The 23679-nt window shown below is 44.2% G+C and overlaps 1 protein-coding gene and 1 long non-coding RNA gene across 2 annotated transcripts in view; one reads left to right on the forward strand and one right to left on the reverse strand.

Moving 5' to 3' along the window:
• The window catches only part of LOC143276160 (uncharacterized), a 60941-nt gene extending 37681 nt beyond the window's left edge, over nucleotides 1-23260 (reverse strand). Inside the window, exon 1 of the long non-coding RNA XR_013053511.1 lies at nucleotides 23182-23260. This is a non-coding gene — a long non-coding RNA (uncharacterized LOC143276160). The remainder of the gene's footprint in view (nucleotides 1-23181) is intronic.
• The window catches only part of LOC143276158 (formin-binding protein 1-like), a 91103-nt gene that overhangs the window by 44066 nt on the left and 23358 nt on the right, over nucleotides 1-23679 (forward strand). Inside the window, exons 4-9 of the mRNA XM_076580579.1 lie at nucleotides 7510-7657; nucleotides 10126-10188; nucleotides 13000-13104; nucleotides 17093-17221; nucleotides 18932-19078; nucleotides 21182-21382. Coding sequence (XP_076436694.1) covers nucleotides 7510-7657; nucleotides 10126-10188; nucleotides 13000-13104; nucleotides 17093-17221; nucleotides 18932-19078; nucleotides 21182-21382 — 793 coding nt within the window. The remainder of the gene's footprint in view (nucleotides 1-7509; nucleotides 7658-10125; nucleotides 10189-12999; nucleotides 13105-17092; nucleotides 17222-18931; nucleotides 19079-21181; nucleotides 21383-23679) is intronic.

Raw genomic sequence — 23679 nt, forward strand, 5'->3', positions numbered from 1 at the left:
TCCCTCCCCGCCCCCACCCCTTTCAGTGGAAGACAGAACAACAGACTGCTGGAGAGTTCCGTGCTTACATGACTGAAACTGGTTATAGAGGCGCGTCATGTGATCTGTGCTCTCGAAGCTGATTGGCTCTCCCTGAAATTGCGAGCAACAAAGGCGATGGGGGAGAGGCAGAGTGTGGGAAACAGCGGGCTTGTTTTGTTGTTGTTTTTTTCCCACTTTTTGCTTCATTTTTTGACTCACTTGTGTAAACAAAGTGAGTCTATGTTTTAACCCGGTGTTCGGTTGTCTGTGTGTGTGTGTGTGTGTGTGTGTGTCCCCATGTGTCTGTGTGTCCGTGGTAAACTTTAACATTGACATTTTCTCTGCAAATACTTTGTCAGTTGACACCAAATTTGGCATAAAAATAGGAAAAATTCAGTTCTTTCCAGTCATCTTGTTTAAAACAATATTGCACCTCTGGGATGGGCACAAAAAAAAGAAGAAAAAAGAAGCCTAATTATGTGCAGACTGCATTTACTGTTATATTTATATTTTTTGTATTCTCTAAACTTGGCACTTTGATCTGATATTCTGACACAACAACAAGAGCAGTCATTATTATCATTTTTTGTTCAAACAGGAACTTCTTTTGCTAAGCATGGAATTTTTATTTAATTGCAAACGTTTTGGTGCAGATAGTAAAAAAGGGAAATTACTCTGTAATTAATGCTAGGGGACTTAATTTATCACAAGTGAGTCTTGAAGGCCTTGCCTCTCTTGTTTTTTTAATGTATTTATTTATATTTTATTGTGCATGTGATGGCACTTCATTGTACGTATAGTTTGGTTGTAGCAATGGAGAGTATGAACTGAAGAAATAGAGGACAGCACAGTCATGTTTCCTGCTTTTTTTTTTTTTTTCTTCTTCCCCCTTTCTTTTCTTTCTATGTTGCCCCCTTTCTTTTCTTTCTATGTTGCCCCCTTTCTTTTCTTTCTATGTTGATCATTTTTTTTGGCACTGCTCGCGATTTTGAGTGAAAGTTTTGCCGCGCACGCTCTAGGTCCAAGACGGCCCATGACTGCGGAGCTTTCCAGCAGAGTCTGTTCCGCAAGCGGAACCAAATCCTAGTGGGACTGGAATCCGAATCAGGCCTGGGTTTTGGAACCAGACTGATTTCTTCACTCAGACACAAACCCACTACCCCCAAAAACAAGCAAGCAAGAAAAAAAAAAACCCAAAAAAACCCCTGAAACATAAAAGGAATACTAAAAAAAAAAAAAAAAGAGGAAAGATCGAGGTTCATTCTTGCCCCATCCTCTCCCTAACCTGAAGGGGGTGTGGTGGGTAGGGGGGATTGAGAGAAGAAAAGAAAGAAAGAAAGAAAAGAAAGAAAGAAAGGAAGAAAGAAAGGAAAGGGTGGAGAGAAAGAAAGAAAGAAGGAAAGGGGAGAAAGAAAGAAAGGAAGGAAGGGCGGTGGGAGAAAGAAAGAAAGGAAGGAAAGGGGGGTGGGAGAAAGAAAGGAAGGAAGGAAAGGGGGGTGGGAGAAAGAAAGGAAGGAAGGAAAGGGGGGTGGGAGAAAGAAAGGAAGGAAGGAAAGGGGAGAAAGAAAGAAAGAAAGAAAGAAAGGGAGAAAGGAAGAAAGGAAAGGGGAGAAATAAAGAAGGAAAGAAAGAAAGGAAAGGGGGGAGAAAGAAAGAAAGAAAGGGGAGAAAGAAAGGAAGAAAGGAAAGGGGAGAAATAAAGAAGGAAAGAAAGAAAGGAAAGGGGGGAGAAAGAAAGAAGGAAAGGAAAGGGGGAAGAAAGAAAGAAAGAAGGAAAGGGGAGAAAGAAAGAAAGAAAGAAAGGAAAGGGGAGAAAGAAAGAAAGGAAGGAAGGGCGGTGGGAGAAAGAAAGGAAGGAAGGAAAGGGGAGAAAGAAAGGAAGGAAGGAAAGGGGAGAAAGAAAGAAAGAAAGGGGGAGAAAGAAAGAAAGAAAGGAAGGAAGGGGGGTGGGAGAAAGAAAGAAATGAAGGAAGGAAGGGAGAAAGAAAGAAAGAAAGGAAAGGGGTGAGAAAGAAAGAAAGGAAAGGGCAGAAAGGAAGAAAGGAAAGGGGAGAAATAAAGAAGGAAAGAAAGAAAGGAAGGGAGAAAGAAAGAAAGAAAGGAAAGGGGTGAGAAAGAAAGAAAGAAAAGAAAGGGGAGAAAGAAAGGAAAGGGGTGAGAAAGAAAGAAAGAAAAGAAAGGGGCGAAAGAAAGAAAGAAAGGAAAGGGGAGAAAGAAAGAAAGAAAGGAAGGAAAGGGGAGAGAGAAAGAAAGAAAGGAGGAAAGGGGAGAAAGAAAGAAAGAAAGAAAGGAAAGGGGAGAAAGAAAGAAAGGAAGGAAAGGGGAGAAAGAAAGAAAGGAAAGGGGAGAAAGAAAGAAAGAAAGGAAGGAAAGGGGAGAAAGAAAGAAAGAAAGAAAGGAAAGGGGAGAAAGAAAGAAAGAAGGAAAGGGGAGAAAGAAAGAAAGAAAGAAGGAAAGGGGAGAAAGAAAGAAAGGAAAGGGGTGAGAAAGAAAGAAAGAAAGGAAAGGGGAGAAAGAAAGAAAAGAAAGGGGGGAGAAAGAAGGAAAGGGGAGAAAGAAAGAAAGGGGAGAAAGAAAGAAAGAAGGAAAGGAAAGGGGTGAGAAAGAAAGAAAGGAAAGGGGAGAAAGAAAGAAGGAAAGAAAGAAAGGAAGGGAGAAAGAAAGAAAGGAAAGGGGGGGAGAAAGAAAGGAAGAGAGAAAGAAAGGAAGGAAAGGGGGAGGGGGGAGAAAGAAAGGAAGGGAGAAAGAAAGAAAGAAAAGGGAAAGAAAGAATGAACGAAAAAGAAAAGATAAAGAATCCAGCTCTTTTCCTTCTTCCTCCTCTTTCTCCCTAACTACAAAAAAAAAAAAGAAAAAAAAAGAGAGAAACAGCATGAAAAGAGAGCAAGCAAAGAGAAGATACCAAGAGAGAGAGAGAGAGAGAGAGCAGGGGTGGGGGGGAAGCAAAAAGATAAAAATGGAAAATTGAGCTACTTTCCACCCCCTACCTCCCCCCCCTCCCCCCTCCTTTTGTAACTGTCAGTTTGATGAGATGCTTGTGTGTGTGTGTGTGTGTGTGTGTGTGTGTGTGTGTTAGACTTAACTTCACGCACACACACACACACACACACACACACACACCAGTTCAAACACACACACCAATTCAAACACACACACACACACACACACACACACACACACACACACACACACACACACACACACACACACACAATTCAAACACACACACACACACACACACACACACACACACACACACTGGATAAGACCTGGCACAAATCTCTTATCATCCACTTAACAAAAGCAACAACAACAGCAGGTGTGTGTGTGTGTGTGCCACCCAATTAGGTTACAAACATTGGGAAATTTAGCCCAGCAAGAGCAAACAAACCCTGATCATGAATCATACCTAGATTATTGTTTAGTTTCCCACCTGCAAGTGAACATGGGAGTTGCTGCCCACAAACGAAAAAAAAAAAAAAAGATAGAAGAAGTAAAAGAAAATGTCAATTAACACCCTCAAAAAGCTCAAAAAGCACCCTCTAGGAAACATAGTCGCTGTTGCTGTTGTTGTTAATTGAACGGGAGAATGTATGCATGGCACCAGTATCCAGCTGTTTTCATGGTTTGTGATGGTGTCGTTTTTTTGTGGTGGTGTGTTATTTGTGATGGTGTCGTTTTTTTGTGGTGGTGTGTTTTTTTGTGATGGTGTGTTGTTGTTTTTTTGTGGTGGTGTGTTATTTGTGATGGTGTGTTATTTGTGATGGTGTGTTTTTTTGTGATGGTGTCATTTTTTTTGTGGTGGTGTGTTATTTGTGATGGTGTGTTATTTGTGGTGGTGTGTTATTTGTGATGGTGTGTTTTTTTTGTGATGGTGTGTTATTTGTGATGGTGTCGGTTTTTTTTGTGATGGTGTGGTTTGTTTTTTTTTGTGGTGGTGTCGTTTTTTTGTGGTGGTGTGTTATTTGTGATGGTGTGTTATTTTTGTGGTGGTGTGTTATTTGTGATGGTGTCGTTTTTTTTGTGGTGGTGTGTTATTTGTGATGGTGTCGTTTTTTTGTGGTGGTGTGTTTTTTTGTGATGGTGTGTTTTTTTTGTGGTGGTGTGTTATTTGTGATGATGTGGTTTTTTTGTGATGGTGTGTTATTTGTGATGGTGTCATTTTTTTTGTGATGGTGTGTTATTTGTGATGATGTGGTTTTTTGTGATGGTGTGTTATTTGTGATGGTGTGTTTTTTGTCATTGTGTGTTATTTGTGGTGGTGTGTTTTTTGTCATTGTATGTTATTTGTCATGGTGTGTTATTTGTGCTGGTGTGTTTTTTGCCATGGTGTGTTCTTTGTCTTGGTGTGGGTTTTTTTTTGTCATGGTGTGTTATTTGTGATGGTGTGTGGTGTGTTTTTTGTCAAGGTGTGTTATTTGTGATGGTGTGTTTTTTTGTCATGGTGTGTTATTTGTGATGGTGTGTGGTGTGTTTTTTGTCATGGTGTGTTATTTGTGATGGTGTGTTTTTTTGCGGCTTGTGATGGTGTTTTTTTTGTGGTTTGTGGTGGTGTGTTTTTTGTGATGGTGGTGGTGTTTTTTTTGTTGTTTTTTTTTTTTTTGTCATGGTGTGTTTTTTGTCATGGTGTGTTTTTTGTCATGGTGTGTTTTTATATCATCATGATGTATTCACCCCAGTAGGAAGGAGGGGGAGGTAGGAAAGGAGGGGGAGGAGGATTGGCGGGAGGGAAGTGGGGGTGGGGGTGGGGATGGGGAGGCTGAGAGGAGGGGGACTGTGGGAGTGGTGGGTCCTGACATTGGAGGAGGAGAGATCAAGTTCTGCTGTCTGTAGTATGAGGCATAGCAGGCAGGCTGCAGATTTCACACAAACACTCCCTTTTCCCTTCCCCTCCCACCACCCACCCCTCAACCATCCCCCCCCCACCCCCCCTCTAACTCACTCAGTACGGCCAGTCCTCTCTTCTCCTCTACACAGACCCCTCGGATGTCCACCAGTGGGTGTGGGTGTCTGAATGACCCAACCTTTAGCTTCCGTCGTCAGAATTGTGGTATTCTTTGTCAACATTCACCTCTTCAGTATAAGAGCCTTCCGCTTGCAATATTTTTGATGATGGTAATTGGGGTGAAACGCTGTTAATGTCGTCTCTTTCGCCGTTCGTACGGAGAGAGTTATTAAAGTGAGAGAGACAAAGAGGGAGACAGGCAGAGACATGGACAGAGGGTGTCTCTTAGCCCCATTCTTATTTGGAGAGAGGGTGAGAGAGAGACAGACAGACAGACAGACAAGGTGTGTCTCTCAGTCCCACTCTTGTTTTCAGGGGAGAGAGAGAGCGAGTGCATGAGTGAGAAACTGACAGAGAGGAACAAAGATCTCAGTCTCTCTCTGTGTCTCTCTCTCTGTCTATATAGTTTGCTGTTTACTTGTACAAAGCGTTTAAAAAAACAACAACACGCAATACATTATGTAGTTAAATTATTTGTTGTGTATTCTCAGCTTGTCGTTGAACACTTACTGACGTGTTATTGTTGTTAGTATGCCTTTATTTGTTGTGAATTACTGTTCACTGTACCCCCTTCATGAGGGGCCATGGCCTTATTATTGAATAAACCATCCGTATCCGTATCTCTCTCTCTATATGTATACAGTACATATATATATATATATATATATATATATATATATATATATATATTTAAATATTTAAAAAAAAGAGACAGAGAGAGAGAGAGAGACTGGCAGAGACAGTGAAAGACCGAGGGTGTCTCACAGTCCTACTTCAAAAGCACTTTGCTGTCATGGTGTGGTCATGATGGTAGTGGGTGGCCCCCTTTACATTAACTCACTCAGTACGGCCAGTCCTCTCTTCTCCTCTACACAGACCCCTCGGATGTCCAGTTGGTGTCTGAATGACCCAACCTTTAGCTTCCGTCGTCAGAACTGTGGTATTCTTTGTCAACATTCACCTCTTCAGTATAAGAGCGTTCCGCTTGCAATATTTTGATGATGGTAACTGTGATGAAACGCTGTTAACGTCGTCTCTTTCGCCGTTCGTATGGAGAGAGTTAACTTGTCAGCAGAAGTGAACTGTATGGTTATGAAGCAAAGTGGAGGTAGCTCTTGACATTCACAGCCTCACTATCTCTCCCGCTCCAGTTTTTTTTCTTTTTTTCTTTTTATGTGTGTGTGTGTGTGTCTGTGTAGTGCGCAGTTCTGTGTGTGTGTGTGTGTAGTGCGCAGTTCTGTGTGTGTGTGTGTGTGTGTGTGTGTAGTGCGCAGTTCTGTGTGTGTGTGTGTGTGTGTGTGTGTGTGTGTGTAGTGCGCAGTTCTGTGTGTGTGTTTGTGTGTGTAGTGCGCAGTTCTTTGTGTGTGTGTGTGTGTAGTGCGCAGTTCTGTGTGTGTGTGTGTGTGTGTGTGTGTGTAGTGCGCAGTTCTGTGTGTGTGTGTGTGTGTGTGTGTAGTGCGCAGTTCTTTGTGTGTGTGTGTGTGTGTGTGTAGTGCGCAGTTCTGTGTGTGTGTGTGTTGTGTGCAGTACTGTTTCAGTGTTTGTATGCGCAGTTCTGTGTGTGTGTGTGTAGTGCGCAGTTGTGTGTGTGTGTGTGTGTGTAGTGTGCAGTTTTGTGTGTGTGTGTAGTGCGCAGTTGTGTTTGTCTGTGTAGTGCAGTTCTGTTTGTGTAGTGCGCAGTTCTGTGTGTGTGTGTACGCAGTTCTGTATGTGTAGTGCGCAGTTCTGTTTGTCTGTGTAGTACGCAGTTCTGTGTGTGTGTGTATTGCGCAGTTCTGTATGTGTAGTGCGCAGTTCTGTTTGTCTGTCTAGTACGCAGTTCTGTGTGTGTGTGTAGTGCGCAGTTCTGTTTGTCTGTGTAGTACAGTTCTGTTTGTCTGTGTAGTGCGCAGTTCAGTGTTTGTGTGTGTAGTGCGCAGTTCTGTGTGTGTGTGTAGTGTGCTGTGCGCAGTTCTCTCTGTGTGTGTGTAGTGTGCTGTGCGCAGTTCTGTGTGTGTGTTTGTGTAGTGTGCTGTGCGCAGTTCTGTGTGTGTGTTTGTGTAGTGTGCTGTGCGCAGTTCTGTGTGTGTGTGTAGTGTGCAGTTCTGTGTATGTGTGTAGTGTGCAGTTCTCTGTGTGTGTGTGTGTGTAGTGTGCAGTTCTGTGTGTGTGTGTAGTGTAGTGCGCTGTGCGCAGTTCTGTGAGGACAGGGCAGACGGCAGCAGCAGGGCTGGTGGCTGAGGAAGAACCAAAAGACATGCTGTGTGTGCTGAGTGCTCTGTATCTCTACAGTTCTGTTTGTCTGTGTACTGCGCAGTTCTGTGAATGTGTGTAGTGCGCAGTTCTGTGTGTGTGTGTGGTGTAGTGCGCTGTGCGCAGTTCTGTGAGGACAGGGCAGACGGCAGCAGCAGGGCTGGTGGCTGAGGAAGAACCAAAGACATGCTGTGTGTGCTGAGTGTTCTGTATCTCTCTACATGCCTGTTCCTCTGTGTGGTGGCCTCCAGGTTCACGTGGGCGCGGGCCTTTGTGGACATGGTGAAGGAGATCCACGACCTGGCCGGGCAGCACGAGGTCATCGCAGAGAACCTGCAGAGCGCAGTGTCGCGCGACCTCCTGACCCTCATCGCCGAGGTCAAAGGGGAGCGCAAAAGGGTCAGTGTCGTTGGATTTACCATACACACACACAAAAAAAAAAGAAGAAGAAGAACAAAAATTTTTTAAAAGGAGGTGTGAGGGGTGAGTGTGTGTGTGTGTGTTTGTGTGTGTGTGTGAATGTGTGCATGTGATTGTGTGTGTATGCATGCACATATATACATGTGCTTTTCTGTGTGTGTGTGTGTGTGTGTGTGTGAGCAAGCAAGGATTATTTATGTCTGTCTGTGCATGTTATGTGCATGCAAATGTGTGTGTGTGTTTGTATAAATGTGGATGTGTGCCTGCAAAAGAGAGAGAGGGGGAGGGGGGGGTGGCAGGGTGGGGCGTTGTCATGTGTTTGAGTGGGCTGTGTATTTGTGGGAAATTTTGGGTTGGTGACGTTGATTCACGGCTCAATTGTGAACGTGAACTTCCTTTACGGATCTTAAGGAAGTTTTTTGTAAAGATGAAATGTGCATTGTTTGAAACCACAGCTTTTGTGATGATGTTAATCATGACAGAAGTGGCATTGTTTTTTTTTTGGGGGGGGGGGTTCTTTAATTTTATTTTATTAATGTGGACTGAACCTTACAATGGGTGTTATTGTGAATTGAGGAAACTGTGTTTTTGCATAGTTGATTGCAGGTCTGAAATTTCCTTGTCAGAAGAGTGTGGGATGGGGGGGGGGATGGGGGGTGGGGTGGGGGGCGTGTTGAGACATGGTTGTGTGTGTGTGTGTGTGTGTGTGTGTGGATTGTAGTATGTCAGTGGATATGTGGGTGGTTTTTTGTCTTCAGTTTAACGTCTATTCACTATAAGTGTTTTTAGATGGTAACTGTAAACACACACACACACACACACACACACACACACACACACACACAACCGCAGTTCTGTGTGTGTGTGTGTGTGTGTGTTAGTTTTAGTGTGGGTGGTTGGATGTGTGTATGTGTGTGTGTGTGTGTGGTCATGTGTCTGTGTGTGCGAGTGAGAGATTTTGTGTTTTGAGTATGTACATGTATTTGAGTGGATGTGTTAGTATGTGTGTGTTAGTTTTAGTGTTAGTGTGTGTGTGTGTGTGTGTGTATACAAGGGCATGAGAGCAGGCATGTTTTGGTTGTGTGTGTGTGTGGATGCGCGCGTGTACAATGTGCGAGTGCTTGAGACACACACAGAGAGACATTATTTGAATTTGAGTATTTTGAGTGTGTGTGTATTTGTGTGATGTTACATGACTATTAATTGTTATTGACCGATATTATTGGTCACAGATGTTGTTTGTTTTGTCTCTATGACAAGAACAATTCCGTCAACAAACGAAATTTGTAAGGAAAAAAGAAAAACAGAAGGGGGAGTGGTGGGTCAGATTGCGGAGAGAGAAACGAAACGAAACGAAACGAAAGTTTATTCAATAAGGCCATGGCCCCATTTGAAGGGGTGATTACATTTTTTGTAAGAATAGATTTGCATAAGAATATACTCTTACAACGTGTATGCTCAAAAGCTCTGTTCTCTTTAACCAATCATGAAACTCAGTTGTTTTAATGACTTATAGATACATATGGCAAGGTTCGAAAAAAACGTTATCATTTGTAGAAGACAGAAGTAATACTAACCGAAACTTACTTGGTCTGCTATAATATCTCAACGGAATATATATTTGTCTCAAGTCATTGCGGAGAGAGAGATATCATGTATGAGCAGTTTAGGATTTTGAGTGTGTATGAATAGCATTTGTTATGTGAACATGTATGCCTGTGAGTAACTCAGTAAGGGTGTGTATATATTTGTGTTTGTCTATGTCTGTGTGTGTGTGTGTTTGCATGCACGCACATGCACATGCACACACTTGTGATTTTGCAATTTTGTGTCTGTGTGTATGCCATTGTGTGTGTGTGTGTGTGTGTGTGTGTTGCTATGGTTGTGCATGTAAATGTGAATGTGATGGTGAGCGTGTTCAGTTGGTGATGACGATGATGATGATTGTATTGTATTGTATTTCTCTGTTTGTCACAACAGATTTCTCTGTGTGAAATTCAGGCTGCTCTCCCCAGGGAGAGTGCGTCACTACACTACAGCACTACCCATTTTAATATATTTTTCCCGCGCGCAGTTTTATTTGTTTTCCCTATCAGAGTGGAATTTTTTCTACAGAATTTTGCCAGGAACAACCCTTTTGTTGTCGTGGGTTCTTTTACGTGCGCTAAGTGCATGCTGCACACGGGACTTCAGTTTACCATCTCATCTGAATGACTAGCGTCCAGACCACCACTCAAGGTCTAATGGAGGGGGAGAAAATATCGGTGGCTGAGCCGTGATTCGAACCAGCGCACTCACCTTTTCTCGCTTCCTAGGCGGATGTGTTACCTCCAGGCCATCACTCCACAGTAATGATAATGATAATGAAGATGATGATGTTTGTGTTGATGGGATAATGGAGACACCTTTGTGTGTGTGTGTGTGTGTGTGTGTGTGTGTGTTTACAGCATTTACAGGAAGGAGCCAAACTTCAGGAACAGTTACGACAAAACTCCCAGGCTCTAGACAGAGTGAGTGTCAGCTAAATTTGAATGGTGTGTGTGTATGTGTGTGTGTGTGTGTGTGTGCATGTGTTCGTAAGTGCGTAAGTGTGTGTGTGTACATGCAAAAGTGTGTGTGTGTGTGTGTAAATGTGTGTATATACATGCATAAGTGTGTGTGTGTGTGTGTGTGTGTGTGTTCTCCATTTTAATTTTTTTTTATATATATCTACTTGTTTAGGTTAGAGAAAAAAAAAAGAGAAGAAGCTGTACATGTATTTAGTACATCATAAATAAAATACACCGTAAAACTAACTGTTTGAACATCACTTTAACTTACTGTCAGGCAGGCGAAAGATCAGAAGGGTTTTTTTTTGTTTTGTTTTTTTTTGTTTTGTTTTTTTAAACATTTTTTTAATTCCATTTTGATAGGTTGACATTTTACAACAACAACAGCATCTTAATGGACATTTATAAAGAAGAAAAAACAAACAAAGAACAAAAAAACAAAACAAAAAACAAACAAACACCATAAATACTCTGATAGAAACAGCCAAGCAGCTGGATTATACACTGGTTGGTTATCATCATGGAGTATTATCATTCATTTCTTAAGATCTTACACAAGCTGTCAAGGAATACAAACTATCAAGTAGAAAGATCAGAAGTTTACTTATTTTCTTTAAACAACAACAACAAAAAGTTTCTTTAGTCTACTTTCATTAGAAACATGTGTTTGATCAGTGCGTCTTTACTTCTTAGATTCATGGAATTGAACACTTTGTACTCCATCAGTGCAGCTGCACTGCAGTTTCTGTGGACTTCTCTTCTTCTTCTTCTTCTTCGTTTGTGGGCTGCAACTCCCACGTTCACTCGTATGCACACGAGTGGGCTATTACGTGTATGACCGTTTTGACCCCGCCATGTAAGCAGCCATACTCCGTTTTCGGGGGTGTGCATGCTGGGTATGTTCTTGTTTCCATAACCCACCGAACGCTGACATGGATTACAGGATCTTTAACGTGCGTATTTGATCTTCTGCTTGCATATACACACGAAGGGGGTTCAGGCACTAGCAGGTCTGCACATATGTTGACCTGGGAGATCGTAAAAATCTCCACCCTTCACCCACCAGGCGCCGTCACCGTGATTCGAACCCGGGACCCTCAGATTGAAAGACCAACGCTTTAACCACTCGGCTATTGCGCCCGTCAGTTTCTGTGGACCAGCCCTGCAACAGCCGAGTGCACAGCTGAAGCCATGCTTCATACACAAAGCATGCACACTGACAGGCGCAGTAGCCGAGTGGTTAACTCCCTCAGTACGGCCAGTCCTCTCTTCTCCGCTACACAGACCCCTCGGATGTCCAGTGGGTGTCTGAATGACCCAACCTTTGGCTTCCATCATCAGAATTGTGGTATTCTTTGTCAACATTCACCTCTTCAGTGCAAGAGCCTTCCGCTTGCAATATTTTGATGATGGTAATTGGGGTGAAACGCTGTTGACGTCGTCTCTTTCACCGTTCGTATGGAAAGAGTTAAAGCGTTGGACTTTCAATCTAAGGATCAGGGTTTAGAATCTCGGTAACGGCGCCTGGTTGGTAAAGGGTGGAGTTTGTTTTTTTTTTCTTTCCGATTTATCAGGTCAGCATATATGCAGACCGGCTATTGCCTTAACCCCCTTGTTGTGAAGATTGAATACGCATGTTAAAGATCCTGTAATCCATGTTGGCATTTGGTGGGTTATGAAAACCAGAACATACCCAGCATGCATACCCCCGAAAACAGTTTGGCTGCCTACATGGCAGGGTGAATAAACAAAATGGTCATGTTGACCTGGGAGATCGTAAAAATCTCCACCCTTCACCCACCAGGCGCCGTCACCGTGATTCGAACCCGGGACCCTCAGATTGAAAGACCAACGCTTTAACCACTCGGCTATTGCGCCCGTCAGTTTCTGTGGACCAGCCCTGCAACAGCCGAGTGCATAGCTGAAGCCATGCTTCATACACAAAGCATGCACACTGACAGGCGCAGTAGCCGAGTGGTTAACTCCCTCAGTACGGCCAGTCCTCTCTTCTCCTCTACACAGACCCCTCGGATGTCCAGTGGGTGTCTGAATGACCCAACCTTTGGCTTCCATCATCAGAATTGTGGTATTCTTTGTCAACATTCACCTCTTCAGTGCAAGAGCCTTCCGCTTGCAATATTTTGATGATGGTAATTGGGGTGAAACGCTGTTAACGTCGTCTCTTTCGCCGTTCGTATGGAGAGAGTTAAAGCGTTGGACTTTCAATCTAAGGATCAGGGGTTAGAATCTCGGTAACGGCGCCTGGTGGGTAAAGGGTGGAGATTTTTTTTTTTTTTTTTTCTGATTTCTCAGGTCAGCATATATGCAGACCTGCTATTGCCTTAACCCCCTTGTTGTGAAGATTGGATGCGCATGTTAAAGATCCTGTAATCCATGTTGGCATTTGGTGGGTTATGAAAACCAGAACATACCCAGCATGCATACCCCCGAAAACAGTTTGGCTGCCTACATGGCGGGGTGAATAAACAAAATGGTCATGTTGACCTGGGAGATCGTAAAAATCTCCACCCTTTACCCACCAGGCGCCGTCACCGTGATTCGAACCCGGGACCCTCAGATTGACAGTCCAACGAGGGGGGACGGGGGGGGGGGTAAAAATGGTCATACACATAAAAGCCCACTCATGCATACGAATCAACATGAGAGTCGCAGCCCACAAAGAAGAAGTTTTATTAATGTGCTGTCCAGGCATGCATGTGTGTGTGTGTGTATGTCTTCTTGTTCAATCTTCTGTGCTTTATTTTTTTTCAGTCCAAAAAGCAGTATGAAAAAGCTTTCAGAGACTCAGAGAAAGCCATGGACAACTACAGAAAGGCGGATGCTGACATCAATCTGTCCCGGGCGGAAGTGGAAAAGGTTGGTCCAGAATCAGAGTCAGAATCGGAATTCTTTTTTTTTTTTTTCTTTTTCTTTTTTTTTATTATCTCCAAGAGATCAAAGAGTGGTGGAGTTTGATATGTACAGATTTACAGGCAGAAGTGTGAAGTATGGTGGATATTTTCTTTTTTGTTTTTTTGTTTTCTTTCCTTCTTTCTTTTCTTCCTTCCTTTCTTCTCCCGTCTGTTGTGAAGTGAGATTTAATGGATGTGTTAATTGTTTGTTTGTTTTTTCTTTGAGTTGTGTTTTCTGTAGGGTTGGTAATTTCTTGGTGTTTTTTTTTTTTTTCTTTCTTTCCTTCATTCTTCTTTCATTCCTGCCTTCTTTCCATCCTCCCAACTCGCATCATGCTGACTGTTCCAGTACAGCCGTACTTATTTCAGAAAAAAAACACACACACACACAAAATTGATGATCATTCTAGTTGTTACAGACGCAGACCATGAGGTATGGAAAACCAACAAAAACAAATGGGAGCATCTTTTTTCAGGTGTTGACAACAAAACTGACAGCAGGTGGGAAGCTGTAATTTGATCAGTGTGTGCGTAGGTGTTAGTCTGCGTAGGTGTTAGTCTGTAACTGGTTACAGAAGTGCAGAGACTTAGAGAAAGTGTGCTCAGCTGTAAAGATGGCGATCAGTCTGTAACTGGCTACAGAAGAGAAGTCGAGAGAAAGCGCGCTCAACTGAAAAGATGGTGATCAGTCTGTAACTGGCTACAGAAGAGAAGACGTCGAGAGAAAGCGTGCTCAGCTGTAAAGATGGTGATCAGTCTGCAACTGGCTACAGAAGAGAAGACGTCGAGAGAATTCTCGCTCAGCTGTAAAGATGGCGATCAGTCTGTAACTGGCTACAGAAGAGAAGACGTCGAGAGAATTCTCGCTCAGCTGTAAAGATGGCGATCAGTCTGTAGCTGGCTACAGAAGAGAAGTCAAGAGAATTCTCGCTCAGCTGTAAAGATGGCGATCAGTCTGTAACTGGCTACAGAAGAGAAGACGTCGAGAGAATTCTCGCTCAACTGAAAAGATGGTGATCAGTCTGTAACTGGCTACAGAAGAGAAGACGTCGAGAGAATTCTCGCTCAGCTGTAAAGATGGCGATCAGTCTGTTACTGGCTACAGAAGAGAAGTCGAGAGAAAGTGTGCTCAGCTGTAAAGATGGCGATCAGTCTGAAACTGGCTACAGAAGAGAAGTCGAGAGAAAGCGTGCTCAGCTATAAAGATGGCAGTTAGTCTGTAACTGGCTACAGTAGATCTGAAGCCGAGATAAAGCGCACTCAGCTGTAAAGATGGCGATCAGTCTGTAACTGGCTACAGAAGAGAAGACGTCGAGAGAATTCTCGCTCAGCTGTAAAGATGGTGATCAGTCTGTAACTGGCTACAGAAGAGAAGTCAAGAGAAAGTGTGCTCAGCTGTAAAGATGGCAGTGAGTCTGTAACTGGCTACAGAAGAGAATAAGTCGAGAGAATTCTCGCTCAACTGAAAAGATGGTGATCAGTCTGTAACTGGCTACAGAAGAGAAGTCAAGAGAAAGTGCTCTCAGCTGTAAAGATGGCGATCAGTCTGTAACTGGCTACAGAAGTGGAGAAGTCGAGAGAATTCTCGCTCAGCTGTAAAGATGGCAGTTAGTCTGTAACTGGCTACAGAAGAGAAGACGTCGAGAGAATTCTCGCTCAACAGAAAAGATGGCGATCAGTCTGAAACTGGCTACAGAAGAGAAGACGTCGAGAGAATTCTCGCTCAACAGAAAAGATGGCGATCAGTCTGTAACTGGCTACAGAAGAGAAGTCAAGAGAAAGTGCTCTCAGCTGTAAAGATGGCGATCAGTCTGTAACTGGCTACAGAAGAGAAGTCAAGAGAATTCTCGCTCAGCTGTAAAGATGGCGATCAGTCTGTAACTGGCTACAGAAGAGAAGACGTCGAGAGAATTCTCGCTCAGCTGTAAAGATGGCTATCAGTCTGTAACTGGCTACAGAAGAGAAGACGTCGAGAGAATTCTCGCTCAGCTGTAAAGATGGCGATCAGTCTGTAACTGGCTACAGAAGAGAAGTCAAGAGAAAGTGCTCTCAGCTGTAAAGATGGTGATCAGTCTGTAACTGGCTACAGAAGGGGAATCACGACAATTCTGCCAGTGGATAATACTTGTAGTTTACTGATCTGACAAAAGAGTTATTAATTAATTACGGTGGAACAGAAACACAAGTTGCCGCTCAGCAAATGACGTACCGCGATGTGACACTGGGCGAGCCGTGAGTAGGTTGTCTGGCGAGAACAAAATGATGTAAGCGGAGTGACGTCACACAATTCTGGGCGCGGGTAAGGAGGGAAAAATGTCGTCTGATGTAGCTCATGTGTGAGCAGTTTTGGAGCAAGCATAGCGCGCTTGGTCACATCTCCCCCCATCTTTTGAAATCCATCGTCCGCGATGGTTAATTAAAAGTAACTCTTGTGAGCAGACTTAGCTGGGCATCCAACAAGAATTATTGATCAGGTAAAGGGAAATAATCTGGCTGATAACTGATAGCTAAGCGAATGTGAAATGACTGCAACATTCTTTGGAACAGTACCCTACTTCTATATTCAAAGTGGCTTTAGCCAGGTTAAGTTATGGATTTGGACTTAGTCGAATGCATCCTAACTTAACTTTGAAGAGTTTGATATAGAGAAGGGGTCCCAATTTGGTAAAATACACTATGAAGTTTGAAAGCTCAGCTGTAAAGAAGGTGAGCTGTCTCAACAAGTGAACAAGTGAGGCTGACTAAGAAAATGGAGAGCGAACCTGGCGTACATGTACATTACTTGGCACAGCATCGCATTTGCAAAGATTGTTGTGTGTTTCTGAAAAATCTTGAAATTTTCAGTTTGCTTCATTGGTGGCCCGCAAAGTGCAGATTTCATGGTTGGAAATTGAGAAAAACCTTCAGGTTCAGGGGGCTTCACCCCCAGACCCCCACCAGGGGCATTGCCCCATGGACCCCCCACTGGGGGCCTTCTGCGGCCCACACCTTTCAGACTCAATCACAATTTCCCAATCTCATATATATATATATATACATCCTTGGCAAATAGTGAAGCATTTAGCGCATGTACGTATACATCCTTGGCACTCAAGAGGTTAATTAAAGATGGGTTTTTTTCCTTGACGGGTGCAACAGCTCAGTGGTTAAAGCGTTGGACTTTCAGTCTGAGAGTCCTTGGTTTGAGTCCTGGTCGTGCCTCCTTGTGGGGGGGGGGGGGGGGGGGGGGGAGGATGAAGATTTTTTCCCCCGATTTCCCAGGTCAGCAGATGCGCAGACCTCCTTTAATGCCTGAACCCCCTTTGTGCGTGTACGCAAAAGATCACATACATCAGTGTTGGTGGGTTAATGGAAACAAGAACATACCTGACATGCATCCCGCCCCCCGCCCCCCCCTGACACCCCCAACCGCACCCCCCCCACACACACACACCTTTGAAAATGGAGCATGACATGGCAGGGATGAAAACAGTCATACATGTAAGGATACAGCATTGCCTTCAGTAATTTTCACACACACACACACACACACACACACACTTTCACTTACTCGTATGCGTACACAGTAATTCCCTCCCTCCCTCCCCCTCCTCCCACTCGATTTTTTTCCTTCGCTCATCTAATATCACTTAGAGTGAAAAGACGTTAAACTAAAGAACAAACGAACAGCATTGCCAAAACTACAAAAACCGGGACAGTAGTACCTGTGCACTGGGACAGCATTACCTAAACTACAAAAACCGGGACAGTAGTACCTGTGCACTGGAACAGCATTGCCTAAACTACAAAAACCAGGACAGTAGTACCTGTGCACTGGGACAGCTTTACCGAAACTACAAAACCGAGACAGTAGTACCTGGATACTAATGAATATGGGAGTTGCAGCCTGCAAAATATAGAAGAGGAGGAGGAAGAAGAAAGACTTTGATTTTGACTTCTGTTTGTTCCCCCAGCACCGCATCATCATGAACCAGAAGGCCCAGGCATGTGAGGAGTGTAAGAGCGAGTACGCCAGCATGCTGCAGAGCTTCAACAGCAGTCAGCATGAACACTATTACACCTTGATGCCAAAGGTGTTTCAGGTACGTAGAAGTAGTTTGAAGAATGGAGTTGGTTCTGGTGGTACGTACAAAAATGCTGGTATCGTTCCGTTGAGATATATACGAGGACTGATTAGTCCTTCAGTGAAGAAGGGAGCTGATTTTGGTATGAACAAAAATCTTGGTAGCACTACCGTTCTGTTGACATATGTACCAGTACTAATTAGTCTTTCAGTGAAGAAGGGAGTTGATTTGGGTACTTACGAAAAAACTACTATCGTTCTGTTGAGATATATACAAGGACTAATTAGTAGAATGGAGTTGATCTGGATAGTATGTACGAAAATGTTGATACCGTTCTGTTGACATAATATATTCAAGGACTAATCACTCCTTTGATGAAGAATGGAGTTGATTTGGGTATGTAAGAAATTTGTCGGTATCGTTCTGTTGGCATGTATGTGAGGACTAATTATTTATCAATATTATTCATTTATTATGATGTCTTGCTATAGCGCATTTTGTCATTCAGTGAAGAATTGAGTTGATTTGGGTATGTAAGAAATTTGTCGGTATCGTTCTGTTGACATGTGTACGTGGACTAATTAGTCCTTCAGTGAAGAAAAGAGTTGATTTGGGTGTGTAAGAAATTTGTCGGTATCGTTCTGTTGACATATGTACATGGATTAATTAGTCCTTCAATGAAGAAAGGAGTTGATTTGGGCGGGTACATACGTTACAAAACTGTTGGTTATCCATGGTTCGTGCTGACCCCCCCCCCCCCCCCCCCCCAACACGGCTGTTGTGCTGACCCACCCCCACCCCCCAACACGGCTGTTGTGCTGACCCCACCCCCACCCCCCACCCCCTCACTCAACACGGCTGTTGTGCTGATGAACCCCCCCCCCCCTCACTCAACACGGCTGTTGTGCTGACCCGACACACACACACACACACACACACTCAACACGGCTGTTGTGCTGACCCCCCCCCCCCCCCCCCCCACACACACACACACTCAACACGGCTGTTGTGCTGACCCCCCCTCCCATCTCACTCAACACGGCTGTTGTGCTGACCCCCCCTCCCCCCTCACTCAACACAGCTGTTGTGCTGACAAACCCCCCCACCCCTCCCCTCACTCAACACGGCTGTTGTGCTGACGACCCCCCCCCCCCCCCCCCCCACTCAACACGGCTGTTGTGCTGACGACACCCCCCCCCTCACTCAACACGGCTGTTGTGCTGACCCCCCTCCCCCCTCACTCAACACGGCTGTTGTGCTGACCCCCCCTCCCCCCTCACTCAACACGGCTGTTGTGCTCACACACACCCCACACCCCACACCCCCACTCAACACGGCTGTTGTGCTGACGACCCCCACCCCCACCCCCCCTCACTCAACACGCCTGTTGTGCTGACCCCCCTCCCCCCTCACTCAACACGGCTGTTGAGCTGACCCCCCCACTTCCACCCCCACCCCCTCACTCAACACACAACAGCTGACCCACCTCCACCCCCACCCTCCTCAACACAGCTGTTGTGCTGACCCCCCCCCCCCCCCCCCCCCCCCCACTCAACACAGCTGTTGTGCTGACCTCGCCCCTTACTTAACATGGCTGTTGTGCTGGACCCCCCCCTCCACCACCCCCTTTACTTAACACAGCTGTTATTCTGACAAACCCCCCCCCCCTTTACTTAACACAGCTGTTGTGCTGACCTCCCCCCTCACTCAGCACGGCTGTTGTTGCAGCAACTGCACGACATGGAGGAGAAGCGGGTGCACAAGGTGCAGGAGTGCATCCTGCAGTGCTCGGAGATCGAGAAGAACGTCCTGCCCATCATCGGCACCTGCATAGAGGGCATGGCCAAGGCCTCCGCCAGCATTGACAGTGCACAGGTATGTACTGCTGTTACAGGTGCAGAGCTACTGCTGTCCCGGTGCGCAGGTACTGCTGTGTTCAGGTCCTTAGCACAGGTGCTGCTGTCCCAGTGTACAGGTGCTACTGTCGCAGTTTTTGTAGTTTAGGTATTGCTGTCCTGGTTTTTGTAGTTTAGGTATTGCTGTCCTGGTTTTGTAGTTTAGGTATTGCTGTCCTGGTTTTTGTAGTTTAGGTATTGCTGTCCTGGTTTTTGTAGTTTAGGTATGGCTGTCCTAGTTTTGTAGTATTGCTAACCTGGTTTTTGTAGTTTAGGTATTGCTGTCCTGGTTTTTGACTCACTTGTGTAAACAAAGTGAGTCTATGTTTTAACCCGGTGTTCGGTTGTCTGTGTGTCCGTGGTAAACTTTAACATTGACATTTTCTCTGCACATACTTTGTCAGTTGACACCAAATTAGGCATAAAAATAGGAAAAATTCAGTTCTTTCCAGTCATCTTGTTTAAAACAATATTGCACCTCTGGGATGGGCACAAAAAAAAAAAACCCAAAAAATGAAGCCTAATTATATGCAAACTGCATTTACTGTTATATTTATATTTTTTGTATTCTCTAAACTTGGCACTTTGATCTGATATTCTGACACAACAACAAGAGGAGTCATTATTATCATTTTTTGTTCAAACAGGAACTTCTTTTGCTAAGCATGGAATTTTTATTTATTTTGCAAACGTTTTGGTGCAGATAGTAAAAAAGGGAAATTACTCTGTAATTAATGCTAGGGGACTTAATTTATCCAAGTGAGTCTTGAAGGCCTTGCCTCTCTTGTTGTAGTTTAGGTATTGCTGTCCTGGTTTTTGTAGTTTAGGTACCTGGTTTTTGTAGTTTAGGTATTGCTGTCCTGGTTTTGTAGTTTAGGTATTGCTGTCCTGGTTTTGTAGTTTTGTAGTTTAGGTATTGCTGTCCTGGTTTTTGTAGTTTAGGTATTGCTGTCCTAGTTTTGTAGTATTGCTGACCTGGTTTTTGTAGTTTAGGTATTGCTGTCCTGGTTTTTGTAGTTTAGGTATTGCTGTCCTAGTTTTGTAGTATTACTGTCCTGGTTTTTGTAGTTTAGGTATTGCTGTCCTGGTTTTTGTAGTTTTGGTACCCGGTTTTTGTAGTTTAGGTATTGCTGTCCTGGTTTTGTAGTTTTGTAGTTTAGGTATTGCTGTCCTGGTTTTTGTAGTTTTGTAGTTTAGGTATTGCTGTCCTGGTTTTTGTAGTTCAGGTATTGCTGTCCTGGTTTTTGTAGTTTTGGTACCCGGTTTTTGTAGTTTAGGTATTGCTGTCCTGGTTTTGTAGTTTTGTAGTGTAGGTATTGCTGTCCTGGTTTTGTAGTTTAGGTATAGCTGTCCTGGTTTTGTAGTTTAGGTATTTTATTTCCTGGTTTTGTAGTTTAGGTATTGCTGTCCTGGTTTTGTAGTTAAGGTATTGTTGTCCTGGTTTAGTAGTTTAGGTAATGCTATCCTGGTTTTTGTAGTTTAGGTATTGCTGTCCTGGTTTTTGTAGTTTAGGTATTGCTGGCCTAGTTTTGTAGTATTGTTGACCTGGTTTTTGTAGTTTAGGTATTGCTGTCCTGGTTTTTGTAGTTTTGGTACCCGGTTTTTGTAGTTTAGGTATTGCTGTCCTGGTTTTGTAGTTTAGGTATTGCTGTCCTGGTTTTGTAGTTTAGGTAATGCTATCCTGGTTTTTGTAGTTTAGGTATTGCTGTCCTGGTTTTGTAGTTTAGGTAATGCTATCCTGGTTTTTGTAGTTTAGGTATTGCTGTCCTGGTTTTGTAGTTTAGGTATTGCTGTCCTGGTATTGCAGTTTAGGTATTGCTGTCCTAGTTTTGTAGTTTTGTAGTTTAGGTACGTCGCAGGTCCTCCAGTCCTCCGTAGAGCTTCCGGGCTGCTGGGATTGGGTCGGGCGAGGTTTTCTCTCGGAGCGCTTGGTGGAGTGGGCAGACCTGCAGCAGACGTTCTGTTGTCTGGCTGCCTGTTCTGCAGGGGCACTGCTCTGTGTCGCCGATACGGAGTTTTCGTGTACAATTCTGAAATTGAATTGAAGAGTTTTCCTGTCTTCCTTTTCTTCTTCCTCTCCCAGGACTCCAAGCTGGTGGTGGAGCGGCACAAGTCCGGGTTCCCAATCCCCCAGGACCTGCCCTTCGAGGACCTCAGCCAGTCTGGGGGCGGGGGCACGGAGCACCAGAACAACACCAAGAGCAACAACTCCCCCTCCTCCATCTCCGCGTCCAACAAGAGCAAGAAGCACCGCGGCTTCCTTGGCATCTTCGCTTCATCTAAGGTGAGGGTGGTGGTGGTGTGAGGAGTGTGGGGGGAATATGGGGGTAGGGAGGAGGTGGGGAGGGGGTGGGAGGGGGGGGGTGAGGGTGTGGGGTGGGGGCACTGTTCTCTGTGGTTGTGTGTGTGTCTGTGTCTGCATGTGTTTCTCTGTGTGTGTGTGTGTGTCACTGTCCTTGTCTTCATCTTGTGTCTCTGTGTCTTTGTGTCTGTGTCTTTGTGTCTTTATCTGCAACTGTCTCTGTGTCTGTGTCTGTGTCTCAGTTTGTGTCTCTCTGTCTGTGTCTGTCTGTGTCTTTGCGTCTGTCTGTGTCTTTGTCTTCTTCTGGGTCTCTGGGTCTTTGTCTGACTTTGTCTCTGTGTCTTTGTCTGCATCTGTCTGTGTCTCTGTCTGTGTCTCTGTGCCTTTGTCTGCATCTGTCTGTGTCTCTGTTTGCATCTGTCTGTGTCTTTGTATGCGTCTTTGTCTCAGTTTGTGTCTCTCTCTGTGTCTCTGTGTCTTTGTCTGTCTGTGTCTATGTCTGTCTCTGCTTCTCTGCCTCTATTTGTGACATACTTGTCTGGTGTTTGTTCTTGAGTGACAGCCATTGTATGAGAGACTGTTGTGAAGAAAACAAAATCTCTCCCCCCCCCCTACCCCACCCCCCCTTCCCAAAAAGAAAGAAAATTCTACACCAGCACCCAATTGTGGCTGGTCCAAGCTTTTTAGTTTATTGAGACTTTCATCAAGGGAAAGGACATTTGACTTTGTACTGTGGTCAGTCTACGCACTGCGGCATCTCTCGAAACTGGAAACATAAGATGCGATGAAATCAGGTCAATTTTTTTTTTTTTTTCTCCAGTGCCTGCAGCACTTAGTTACCACCACGTCCAGAATTGGGACTGGAACATTTTTTTGATCATCAAGAAATTCACAGAGACTTATTTGACACACACACACACACACACAGGAAGAGAGAGAGAGAGGAAGAGAGAGAGAGAGAGAGCTTATCTATCAAGGATTTACTGTGACAGATGTATTCTACGGCCGATCACAAAAAGGCAACACAGCTGCCAGTCTTGAGGAAAGTAAGGTGGACAGCTTGCTCAATTCTCTCTCTCTCTCTCGCATTCTTCCTCTCTCTCTCTCTCTCTCGCATTCTTCTCTCTCTCTCTCTCTCTCTCTCTCTCTCTCTCTCTCTCGCTCTCCTCTCTCTCTCTCTCTCGCATTCTCCCTCTCTCTCTCTCTCTCTCTCTCGCATTCTCCCCTCTCTCTCTCTCTCTCGCATTCTCCCTCTCTCTCTCTCTCTCTCTCTCTCTCTCTCTCTCTCTCTCTCTCTCGCATCTCTCTCTCTCTCTCTTGTGCCATGTAGTTTTCCCTCTCTCTCTCTTTCAGTTCTCTTTCTTCTTCCATTTCTTGCCCACATGATCAGCAGTTTGATTGCCCCTTCACTGTGCGTTGTAGGTCAAGCATACCTTTTTTTTTTTTTTTTTTTTTGTCTTTTGAAAATAAAAAAAATCAGGTGGGGTATTTTGGGTGTTTGTTTTTTGTGTGTTTTTTTTTTTCACATTTTCTAATCTCTTAGGTAACTATTTGTGTTTGTTTGTATTTCTTTTTATCACAACAGATTTCTCTGTGTGAATTTCGGGCTGCTCTCCCCAGGGAGAGCACGTCGCGCCACCTATTTTTTTGTATTTTTTCCTGCGTGCAGTTTTATTTGTTTTTCCTATCAAAATGGATTTTTCTGCAGAATTTTGCCAGGAACAACCCTTTTGTTGCTGTGGGTTCTTTTACGTGCGCTAAGTGCATGCTGCACACGGGACCTCGGTTTATCGTTTCATCTGAATGACTAGCGTCCAGTCCACCACTCAAGGTCTAGTGGAGGGGGAGAAAATATCGGCGGTTGAGCCGTGATTCAAACCAGTGCACTCAGATTCTCTCGCTTCCTAGGCGGACGCGTTACCTCTAGGCCATCATTCCACTAGTAAATTAAACGAATACTTTTTGCAAATAGAAACACCTATTTCAAGACCCACACATTTCTAAAGAACAAAAATATATCAATACAGAAAAATGTATAGTTTTCCTCACCCCCTGTTTTAATGAAAGAAATGAATGCACCCTAATTCCGTACACAGACCTATATAAGCTATTGGGGCGATGGAAGGGATGGGTTGGGGAACCAGATATTATGGACACTTCAGGTCATTGGCATGCTTTTCTGTCTGAAATTCCAGTTCCTGAATGCTGATGTGTTTTTTTTTCTCTCACCCCAATTTCATTTTTCAATCTTGTTCTGTCTGATTATTTCCATGTTTTTT

The sequence above is a fragment of the Babylonia areolata genome, chromosome 31, assembly GCF_041734735.1.
Source record: "Babylonia areolata isolate BAREFJ2019XMU chromosome 31, ASM4173473v1, whole genome shotgun sequence".
Taxonomy (NCBI): Eukaryota; Metazoa; Mollusca; class Gastropoda; order Neogastropoda; family Buccinidae; genus Babylonia; species Babylonia areolata.